Raw genomic sequence first — 11,975 nt, forward strand, 5'->3', positions numbered from 1 at the left:
AAATTAAAGAACTTCAGAGGAGTAAATCTGGCAATGTTAAAAGTCAAAGAGAGATCCTCCTCAGATAAGGGTCTTCATTGTTGAGTCTCTTCATTGAGGAGTCCCAGGTCCCAGACCGTGACACCAAAGTCCTGAAATTAGTCAAATCAATTTTGAATTTGAAGGTTAATTCTTGACCTCGGAAATAGTATTTTGGCAAAACTAAAAACAAATAAAAATCTCAATCCACTTCCTTAATGTTTGTCAGCAACGCTTTGAGCCAAATCTTGTGGTTTTCCTCAACTGAGCACACATCAAAACCTAAACAATACAGATACTAGTAGTAGCATATAATAAAGTACTAAAATATCCAGAATAAGTATAAAGTTGCAAAAATAAATACACATAGTTAAGCATAATAGAAAAGATTTAATGTTTTCATTGGTAAACTGACAGATTTCATGATGATAACACAAACTTGGCGTTGAGATATTAGCTATTAGACGGTTCTAACATCAAACTTGGTTACAAGCTAATGAGTCGTCTTTAAAACACCAAACATACAGCTAGTTGAAAGATGGACTGTGGGTCAGGAGGGAAACCAAATGTGAGTTCTGTACACTGGTCTTTTGTAACAGCATGTATAGACAAACAATAAATAAATGTATGACCATAAGATATTGATGTAAAAGCAGCATCAGCATTCAAGTGTCTATATATGAAGCCTTAATGGAGTAGGTGGTGGTGGTTAATGGAGACAGAGGAAGAAGAAACACTCGTAGGTTCGTGATTACCTCGGTAAAAAAAAAAAAAAAAAAGGCACTATGCACTTCTTATCAGGACAGGAGATAAGCTCTTTGAATCCACTGACCATCGCAGCCGATGTATTTGAAATCAGACCCCCTGTCGGTTCCACTATTCAACCACCCAAACATGATTATACAACTCCAACTTCACTTCTGGTTTCCTGCCAAACTGGCTGATTTAGCCAAAGCACATTAGAGAGTAGCGCCAATTTAGCAGTGTAAATTCCTGCTCTGCTTGTTATCATTGTAGAAAGAGAGGGGTGGAGCACAGGGGAGAATGAAATGAGGACAGGACAAGGAAGGTTGATGGGTAATTCTAATCCCCACCCTGATCAGCAGCAACATCGCGTTTAGCTTTTGCAACTTTAAAAACTAAATTTTTACATGTACAAGGCAAAAGGTAAAATTGAAGAAAAAAAACAAAAAAAAAACAGCTAACACTGTAAAACTGCACCCATGCGAATACATCCACAATGTGTTACAATACATTCTTCAAGTCTTTCATACAGACGAACAGCTGACTCACTAGTGTTTGTACCGGTCTCTAATTTGAAAGGGAATCTATAAACGATAGAAAAAACCCCACTGTGGCAGTTTTTCACAGACGACAGGTTTTTACAGTATACCCTGGTGGTGCTAAGTCTTCTTTCTGCCCCTCCCCCTGCCTCCTGCAGGCTGTAGAGTATTTCTAGGGGCAGAGAGTGTGTGGGTCTGAAGGTCAACTTTCTGCTGAAGGATCCCTGTGAGAATAAACTCAGCCGTGACAACTGGGAGAGATGCAGAGAGAGCCGGGGTACACAGCAGCCAGTCCTCCTCGCAGGAAATAACTACAGTCTGAGGCTGAGAGGGAGGAGAGCGACAGTAAATATATAATAACAGATATATTGAATGTTATAATGTTAATTTACTGTATCTGACAGAGAAAGTTTGTCTGGTACCTTGTGAGAAGAGGGCATTTTAGGAAGAAAGGCAGCTCCACTGCAAGAGATTATGTCTTTCATATGAACTGGCTCTGGTTTCACGGACTTTGTAACATGGATCTCATAGCCCTAAGAGAAAAAGAACAGAAGACAATAGATGCAGTACACGACATGCGTCTATACAAGAAATCAATATAAGGCTCTTAGGAATGGAATTTTGTATTACATGTGTACACCGGCCCCATTTTTTAGCCAGCATCAGCATGCTGTGTGGTATCCAACTATCCCTTTGCAGCTATGCTGCTGATCTGAACAATGCAGGTTAGGAAGAATATTTAACAGAAATGAAACCATTACTGCATGCTTCCCTCACAGAGTGCCAATAAAACATAACCAGTACATTAACAATAAGTGGCAAATCACTTCCCACAAGTGTAATGGTATACAATCAATACTGTGCTCATGAAAATATTTTGGCATGTTCAACAACAAAGAGGCTGAGCTAACCCCGTGCCATCTGCCAAGGGAAACGCCACAATGCCACTCTGTCAACATTTCCCTCAGAAAAAAAATATATATATATATATATATATATATATATAAGCACAGAAATAAAGGCATGACAGAGTTAAGAGTACCTGTAAGAGAGACTGACTGCTGGCAATCCTTAGAGACTCCTGCAGGCAGAAATTGAACTTCTTTTCCTGCTCCAGGTCCTTCACAACGAAAGCATTAGGAGACAGGAAGCTCCCAGCCTTACCACTCTAAAAACACGGGGAGACAACAAGAGCAGTGAGTGTCTATTGGAGTCTGTATAGAGTGTTGTATTTGTGTATATGCTTCCACATTCATTTATCAGAGATAGAAAACTGCTCTGGGGCCCGTTTGACCTGCTAATATAGCAACTAACCTTTTCCAGCCAGTGTGTGGTGACAATGGGAACTCCTTTAGCCACGGCACACAGGAACTTGACAGTCCTGCGCACCTTATCAGTCACTAGACAGTTCATGTCTGCCACACCTTTAGCCATGCTGCCTCCCAACCGGGCCAACACTCTCTCCCCTACTTCATCCACCACGCCGGTGAACAGCACCTGAGAGAATGACAGACACACTGAGTTGTTAAGGTGTAAAGCCATGTTAACTCACACAAGGCTGATTGAACTGATTTCTGGTAATCTGTCATCCTATGAATTAAAAAATTTGGAAAATGAGGGCATTAAAACAAGTCTGATTCTGGTCCCTGCAAAGTTAGCAAAGGACAGCATTGGTCATGCATGTCATCATAGGTTGATAAATTTTGGTTACATTTGCTGTAGCTGGCTCAAATTAAATCCTCACTCCTAATAGATAACAGAACAGTGTGCTTAGAGGAGAACCGAGCCGTTATTTGGTGCAACCTAGGCTCAAAAGCAACTGCCCAAACAAACCAAAATTAACTTAAAAAGGAACATGCTGACTTATTGGGACTTTAGCTTATTCACCGTAACCCCCCAGAGTTAGACAAGTCAATACATACCCTTCTCATCTCCGTGCGTGCTGTAACTCTGTCTGACGCCCCCAGCGCTAGCAAAGCCTAGCACAGACCCTGGAGGTAACCGGTTCCAACTAGCCTACTGCTCTCAATAAGTGACAAAATAACGCCAACATGTTCCTGTTTACATGTTGTGATTTGTATAGTCACAGGGTGTACAAATAACAAGGTCACTATGCTTTTACTATGTAGTAATTGTTGACTCTATTACTCCAACTCTGAGTGAACTCCAGGCGAACTCTCTGCTCCTCACCACAGGGCTTCAGGTGCTGCGAGCAAATCACTCCGCCCAAGTAGCAGTTCTTCGCCTTTCTGAGAATATAGTTCCCAGTTTTTATATGGTTAGAAGACGGCTGTGTCTCATGTGACCTTGTTATTTGTAAACGCTGTGACTACACAAATCACAACATGTTAATAGGAAAATGTTGGCGTTATTTTGTCACTTATTCGGAGCAGTAGGCTAGTTGGAACCGGTTACCTCCAGGATCTGTGCTAGGCTTAGCTAGCGCTGACAGACAGAGCTTACAACACGCACGGAGATGAGAAGGGTATGTATGGACTTGTCTAACTCTGGGGGATACTGTGAATAAGCTAAAGTCTCAATAAGTCGGCGTGTTCCTTTAAATTCTATAAAGTTTGACTGAATTGCTCTAATCTCCATCGGTGTGAACGCACCCTTAAACAGTGTTTCTCATTACGGCCAAATTACTTTCTAGTGCATCATCTTTTGGACAAATATGACCCCGTGTACAAAGACATATAAAAACCTTGTAGTCCTGGCTGGCAGCTCGTAATCGACCACTAGCTGCCAGGGATGCAGAGGAGGAGCGAGGGGTCTTTGCCACAGGTGAGGAGTCCACAGGAGCCTGTCGCTTCCGGGATCCACTGCTGGCTGGAGTCTGGGGCTGTTAAATGGGAGAGAAAGGGGGAGGGGAGCCAAGGACAACCCGACAAGGACAAAGCATGAAACATAACAAGGAGAATGATGAGAATAAGAGCAGTAAAGAAAGCAAAGATCACAAACGTTAGAGTAGGAAGTGACTGTGTGAGCACTAAACCACTTAATTCATTAGTGTATTAATGGTGATGCAGAGCAGGTCAGACTACTCTTGTTTCTGAGAGGGTTGGAGAGAGGTAGATAGTCCCTGATGTTGATTGCAATACATTATGATGGTTGACTGGCCAAGGTAAAAGCCTTCCTTTTCAAGGACAATTTATGTTTCAGCCCTAATGTATTTTTGTCTCAATCAACTTCTAAAACCTTAAAATGTCTAATGCATGTTTAAAAGTGATTAAGTCACCTCTGATGCCTCCACATGTGGATCCTGTTCAACAGATGTTCCACTTTCTCCCTGCTCCTCTTTCTTCTTTTTCTGGACCATTGATGGCCGACCTTTGCCTCTCCTCTCAACAGTCTCCTCCTCCATTTTCTCACTCTCTTCTTTCACCTGCCCTTCAGTGGGGGAATCTTTTGCGTTTTTCTTCGCTTGAGTGCTGGATGCTCTACCTCTTCTTTTAGCTTGGACTGGAATGTCATCTTTTGTTTCACCATTTGCTTCTTCCTCTGCTGCCTCTGGTGCTTGGGCTTTCTCCTTCCCTTTGAACACTTTGGAGCTACTGCTGGAATCCTCTTCTTTATTCGCCTGCAACTCTCTTTTTCTTCCTTTTCTTTTGTCTTTAGCCTCATCTCCATCACTGATTGCAGAAGCTACTGGTGCCTCCACAGTCTCGCTCTTGATCGCTTTTTGGCCTCTGCCTCTGACATTCCTTTTAGGCGGAGGTGAATCTTCACTGGCACATCTCTCCTCCTGATTAGAAGGGCCTTGCTCATCTGCAGCAGCAGGTTCAGAGTGGTTTTCATTGGCTCGCCGTCGCCCTCTTGTGGTACTAGCCTGCTGAGAGTCTGCCTTCTCATTTTCATCCTCATGGGGAACCTCAGAGGATTCCTCTGCTTTCCTGCTCTTCCTGCCCCTGGCTGTAGGTTTGGGAGCCAAATTCGGTTCACTCTGACTATTGACAGGAGGGATGGAGTGTGGCTCTGCTTCTGTTTTCCTGCCTCTTCCACGCTGCATGCCTCCTCTTCCTCTGCCCTGAGAGCTCATGCTGCAGCTGGAAATCTCTGAGTTGAGGGAGCTGGTGGAGTTGGACCTAGAGCGGACTCCCTGAGGAGAAACCTCATTACTTGTTACTCGTGTTGCCTCTGCAGCCACCGTCCTCCTTCTACTGCTGCTGCTTCGGACGATGGCTGCCTGGGGTGGCCCACTGGTCCTCTTTGCTCCTCGGCCTCGGCCTCTCCCCCTGCTCCCCTGGGTGTTTGCACTTGAAGCAGACCTCTCTGAGCTGACAGAGTTAGAGGAGTTAGAGCGTGATCTGGTTCTCCTCGCTGGGACATCATCATTGGCTGATACGGTTGAGTCTTGTTCCGGCTCGGTTGTACACGGGGCAGCAGTTGTTCTGGCTGCTCTTCGACTTCTTGTGGGTGTTTTGGGCTTGTTTTCTTCTTGCTCTTTTTCTTTCGCCAATCTTTCTCGTTCTTCCCTTTCCGTTGCTTCCCTCTCCAGTCTTGCCTGGTGTTCTTGTTCCATCCTCTCCCTCTCAAGTCTCTCTTCTTGTTCCCTCTTTGCCATCTGCAAGCTTTCTTTTTCTTCCTTTCTTTTTTCTATCATCTCTTTCTTTTCCCTCTCCAATCTCTCCTTCTCTTCTCTCTCTGCCTTTTCACGTTTTAATCTCTCCTTTTCTTCTCTTTCTGCCTTTTCACGCTCTAATCTCTCTTTTTCTTCCTTCTCCTTTCTTTCCCTGCCCAATTGTTCTTCTTTTTCCTTTTGTGCCTTATCAGCTTTTTTCTTTTCTTCTTGTTCCTTTCTTTCCCTGTCTATTCTATCTTTTTCTGCTGCCTCCTGCGTAAGTCTTACCCTTTCTGCAATTATAGCCTGCGATCTTTCTTTTTCTTCCTTCTCTTTTCTTTCCCTTTCTAATTTGGCTCCCCTCCTTTCTTCTTCTTCCTTCATTAGGTTGGCTTTTTCAGTGTGCTTGTTTCTCCCTGTTTCAAGCCTTTCTTCCTTATCCTCATTATCTTTCTGTTCTCTCTTGGTTTTTTTTCCTCCAGTTCCTTTAGCCTGCACTACCTCCTCCTCTTCCTCACTCTCCTCCTCATCAGGCCTTGCTTTTCCTCTCCTTCCTCTGGTAGTTGGCAAAGCTTTATTCTTCCCTCGTGTCTGTCTCTTGGGAAGTTCGGAACATTCTGCCTGCTCCTCCGCTTTTCTTAATCTTGCCCTCGTCCCTCGTGTACCTCTAATAGTGGTGCCACTGGTTCCAGCTTCAGATTGTCTCCCCTTTCCCCTTTGAGGCTGCAGACCCGTTTTTGTTTCCAAGGGCTGAGTTTCAACAGTGGAGGACTCAGAATTAGTGAGCGGTTGTGTCTCCTCTTCTTGAATTTGCTGTGGCCTTGCTGGTCTTTTTCTAGGACCTGGACTTGAGTCTTCTTCATCACTTTGCTCACTGTCGCATGTACCCATGGGCTGAGTTTCAATAGCAGAGAGCTCAGAGTTTGGGAGAGTTTGTGTCTGCTCCTCTCCAAGCTGCAGTGGCTTTGCTTTTCTTATTCGTGGACCTGGAATCAAGTCCTCATCATCACTTTCTTCATCCTCACTTATACGCATTGGCTGAGTTTCAGCTAGAGACAGAGCTTCACTGAGGTGGCTCTTCTGAGGTTGAGCTGCCTCCCCATGTTCTTCCCTCTCATCTGTTCCATTATGTGGTGTGGGCTTAACTTCTAGTACAGAGGAAATAGGATTTTCGTTATCCAAACTCTCCTCCTCAAAGGCAGACATTGGTTGGGTTTTAGCCATGGCGAGAGTAGATGAAGTAGGAAAGTCGAAAGCCTGAGTCTCAGCAGTAGCAGTGTTTTTTCTTTCATCTTCATCGGTTTCATCCCCTGAATCACTGGAGGGCTCTAAAAGATATGCCTGTGTTGCTTCTAGGGCCAAATCTAACTGACCTTCTTTAACAGACATGACTGAACATCGGGCAGGTTCCTCAGTCTCTCCATAGGCCTGCGTAGCCTCCAGATTTAAATCATTCTGCATGGAGGTTCTGTCTGCATTTGAGATGGCTGCATATTCTTGGGTATCTTCCAGATTCACACCCCCCACCACAGAGACAAAAGCTTGGGTGCTCTCCATTGCTAGAGCTTGGGCCTGATCCTGAGCCTGCAGGTGGTTGCTGTCAGACAATCCCAGCTGCAAAGACCCTCCTCTGCTGGACTGTTCGCCTTGATCATCACCAGAAGAGTCAAGGCCGAAATCTTGGGTGGGGTCCATGGTGTGGTCCTCTGGACGGTTGGCCTGGCAGTCTCTGGTCTGAAGAACGAAGGACTGCGTCTCAGCCACGACAAATTCCTCATCCTCCTGGCTGTCTGAGACAGTAGACAATGGTAAAGGTCTTATAGCAGGGGCTACCGCACCTGGGAGATGGGGGATAGACAAAATAAAGATTGTGCAAGGTCTTAATATATTTTCCATCTGCTATACCCACTGTCTAGTCTTAGAAACAGGCACAACATTATGTGTAACCGGCAATTTCCACTGGATGCGGAACGTCTCCGGAACGTCGACGGAGTCATTAGGTTTCCATTAGTCAGTGTGTGTATTTCCACTGACTGCAGAACATCTGCGTCCCGACTCCGTCCCAGTTCCGTCAGTCCGCAGCAGATACGCAGAGCTTCTATTTTTGCCGGACGCCGGAGAGCTCCGCAGCAATTCAGCACACGGCAGATAGTGCGGGACAGGAAGTCGAACACAGAAACAAAATAAATATCCTGTTAATTTTCAAAATAAAATACAGCGTGCTCACGGCGGATCATATTTCCCTGCACTACACCTTGAAAACACAGCACAGAGTCGTTTCCCCTCTAGTTCTCTGGATGGAAACTAACTGTTGTTGGTTTTGTGGTTCTATTCTACGTGAATTCGCAAGAACTTGTGGGTCCTCGTGACTACAGCTGTCAGTCACGGCCGCAGCCGTTCCACAACAAATCCGGACCTGGTGGGTATTGACGGACGGCGGAGCACGCAGCGGAGCCGGTCCGCAGCCGTTACGCATGCTGTGGAAATGAGGAGTAATTTGACTAAGCATTACTATCAAAAGCTATTTACTCACCTCTAAATGGACCTGTGGAGGGACTCAGGAAAGCCTGAGTCTCCATGTCTTCCACTTCTCCTTCTGAAACCATCCCAAAGAGAAAATAACAAAATGAAAAGGCAATTTAAACACCCTTATATGTCATGTTAATAAATATGTTAAAATCCCAAACAATGTATACAGTGACTCAAGGAGGATATGGCGCGTCTTCAAATTGAGAAAGAGATCTACTTTAAATGGATCACTTAAAAGTAGAATAAAATCTACGTTCCCTTCATTGATTATTTGGAGAATCTAAACAATAAATTGAGAAAATGATTGCCAGCTGAAACAATAATAAAAGATCATCTTTAGCTTCATCTTTAGGTTCTCATTTGAAGACTGATTGACTGTTTACCTGACACCTGTATAGGAGTGGAGCAGTTCTGCTTAAGAGGAACCAGAAACCCAGGTGTATTTTCTCTGGGCAAGCTAGGAATCTGGCCCTCACAGGCCTCTCCAAAATCCACCTTCTCATCTTCCACATCTGTGTCACTGTCCACTCTGAGGTCGTCTGGATTAACATCGGTGTCTGCTTCCGACTCTGAATGAAGAGCTTCTGATGTGGTACCAGGACCCACTGACAAGGCTGGGACAGCAACAGGTAGAGAGAGCAGAGGAGAGCCCTCTTCCACGTCTGTGTCGTTATCAGACAAAATACCTAAATCAGCTCCTGCGTCTGCAGCGGCACATGATTCTGTGACAGCAGACACCACCGAGGGCTCACTGATGGAAGGGGCAGGAATAGCTTCATCATCTGTGTCGCTGTCTGGATGCAGGCTGTGAGGCGCAGGAGGGGTGGATTCAGGGCCAAGTGGCATGATATCTAATCTAGTGGGAGTTTCATCTATTTTAGAGCATGTATTATTTGTTCCACGTTTCTTTTCTTCTTCCTCGTCAACATCTGTGTCACTGTCTAGGTGGAAATCTTTGAGCTGCGTTGAAGGAGCAGAGTCAGCTGTGTATGTGCTCTGAATTGACGTGGGTTTTGCTTTTGTGGCAGTGTCTGACACAGGAGCATAGTCATCATCCACATCGGTGTCACTGTCCATAGTGATTCCCTCTGGCTGAATAACTGAAATTACATGAGGAGGGTTGGTGTGGTCAGCAGAGGAAGGCACAGATTTGGGAACTTTGTCTGAGGCATAATCATCTTCATCGACATCTGTATCACTGTCCATGTGAAGCTGGGCTGTGTCTGGTGGCTGATCAGCTTGTTGGTTTGTATTCATGGTCACAGGACCCACAGAGGCCACTCCTACCTCCTCTCCCTCTATATCAGTGTCACTGTCCATGTGAAATGCAGGGATCGCATCTGTGAAGATTGATGGTGTGGATACAGGCAATTCATCTTTTCCTGTAAGACTGACATTGCTTTCCTGTTTCACTGGCACATGCTGTCCACTTTCCTCAGACTTTCTCCCTCCGAGTGCTGCTCTTTCTTCTTCCCTTTCTTCCTCCTCTTCACTGTCATCCACAACCGCAAGTGCCTTTTTTTTCATCGCCTGCTGTCGCCCCACATCTAAGTCTGTCTTCTCCTTGCTGAAGCTGACATGTCTGTAAGGCCTATTTTTAGTGGAGGAGGACGGTGTGATGGGACTTTCATCCTCACTGTAAAACAGTGAAAAGAAAACGCACAAGCATTATAATTCAGAAGTGAAGGAATAAATTGTATAGCAGCATATACTTGAAGGGATTAGTCTGTGTTATACATATACTTATTTAAAAAAGCCCAAAGTAAGATGTTGCTAATATACCTTTCAGGCACGATTTTGTTTGGGGGACTCCGTAATGTTGAACATGTGGGACTTGATTTATAGGAGTCAGAATCAGACACTGTAAAAGATAACAAACACGTAAAACATCAGATAAAAAAAAAAAACAGGGCTTCATTTTTATACATATTTACATTATTTACATACCCAGAGCCTTGCGCCTCCTGTCTCCTCTTTCTCCGTCTGAGTCTGAGCCAGATTCTGGGACCAGGGTCCCCTGTGGCTGGGTTGGAGTTTGCTCAAAGGACAGGCAACTGGTTCTGACAGGAGTCTTCCTTGTGTCCTCCTGATCAGGTGATGACACCCTAGTTTTTGTACCTCCGTTGACACATGTCTTGCTCCCTGTGATTGTGTCACCTCCCTTTTCTCCTGAGGCATCTGGCAACGGGGCCTTAACCCCTGAATTTCTGTTTACAGGAGTCCTCATGTCCCCTTGAGAAGGGACTGTGTCTACAGCACAGCTGACATACTGACAAGGGATGTCTGCCACCACCAAACTGTCATGTTCACTGAGGGCATAGCGCACATTAGGAGTCAGCTTTAAGCGGCCCTTGTGGGTCCCATTCATGCTCCCTAGGTCCCAAACCAAAGCCTCTACATCCACTTCACTGTGACAACCTCTTCTCCTGTAGACAGAGACGCAGATGGTAGCGTGCTGCTTGGATATCGAGGGTGCTAGCAAAGGCAGGGTGCAGGTATTGGGGTCACGGCCCAGCACATTATCTCCCAAGAAGAGTGGGAACTCTGGGTGACAGAGAATGTCCATCAGAAGAAATACACAGACAAGACCTGTTCATGCAAGTTAGGCAGACTGTGCATAAATCAACAAACCATAGGTGTAATAACAGCAACAATAAGCCACTCACCTGTTTCAGGGATGTGCTCATTTTTTAAGATGCACAGTTTAGCCAATGGTCGTCCCCTCTTATTTTTATTCTCCTCTTCATTTTCTTCCTCATCTGACTCCAAGATTGAGTCACAGATCATCTGAGTAGCATCCATTTCTCACACAGGGTAATACAGGGCGACTGCTACACGGAAACACGGATATAATTAATGTTAACGTAGCATATATAATACCCCCAACGTTACCTTTAACTGGCCATAGCCTGATATGCATGAACTAACTAGCGTTAACGTTCGATATTACTAGGCAACTCCGTGCGGCTAGGGTTAGCCTAAATAGCTTATTGAGTATCTCTTCAGCTATACTTTCTGTTGTATTATTGCTAACTAACAGCATAAAGCAACGCTGATACAACTTTTTAAACGTGTATGAACATCTCATCAAAACCACGTCACAGCAACCCCACTTCCGGTCAGCATAAAAACAAAACTAAGGAAAATACGTTACCCGCCAGTTTGGGTAACGTTAACGTGAATTCAAACGTCAACATTACAATTGCATGTAGCTACTGTCACTGTATAATTTCGCCATTATTGTCAATGAGTAGCAAATACTTTTCTCAATTTAAACATTTGCTGCTACTTCTCAAGAAAATAACCCCGTTAACGTTACCCTGAAAATTATGAAGTAAGTGTAGGCTACATGATTAAACAAGTGGCATGACCGTAATACACCCACTGCATGGCAACATTGTTCACATTAACGTTAGCTCATATGTAAATTTGCAATGTGGGTGCAATACGAGTTTGTTTAAACATAATCGGGGGGGAAAAGATTTACTTTTCCTACCTTCACACGCTTTGCTCAGTGTGGGGAGATAAGGTAAACGGATAAAACGTGCACATCCTGGAAGAATCGACTACGCCCACAAGAGGCG

General features: G+C 44.7%; 1 protein-coding gene across 2 annotated transcripts; it reads right to left on the bottom strand.

Annotated features, from left to right (window-relative positions):
• Positions 1-388: 388 nt before the first annotated feature.
• On the bottom strand, positions 389-11,975 carry mdc1 (mediator of DNA damage checkpoint 1). Of its 2 annotated transcripts, XM_028580894.1 has the most exons (12): positions 11,888-11,975; positions 11,058-11,222; positions 10,339-10,935; positions 10,174-10,252; positions 8,775-10,027; positions 8,396-8,458; positions 4,540-7,700; positions 4,006-4,143; positions 2,616-2,798; positions 2,344-2,469; positions 1,724-1,834; positions 389-1,625 (listed from the first exon to the last, which is right to left on the bottom strand). In XM_028580894.1, the coding sequence occupies exons 2-12, from the start codon at positions 11,191-11,193 to the stop codon at positions 1,422-1,424; spliced, it is 6,051 nt and encodes a 2,016-aa protein (XP_028436695.1). In that variant the 5' UTR covers positions 11,194-11,222; positions 11,888-11,975; the 3' UTR covers positions 389-1,421. The 2 variants fall into 2 exon arrangements, with proteins under 2 accessions (XP_028436695.1, XP_028436694.1); XM_028580893.1 differs by lacking the exon at positions 11,888-11,975 and having other exon boundaries at positions 11,058-11,494.

The sequence above is a fragment of the Perca flavescens genome, chromosome 6, assembly GCF_004354835.1.
Source record: "Perca flavescens isolate YP-PL-M2 chromosome 6, PFLA_1.0, whole genome shotgun sequence".
NCBI lineage: Eukaryota > Metazoa > Chordata > Actinopteri > Perciformes > Percidae > Perca > Perca flavescens.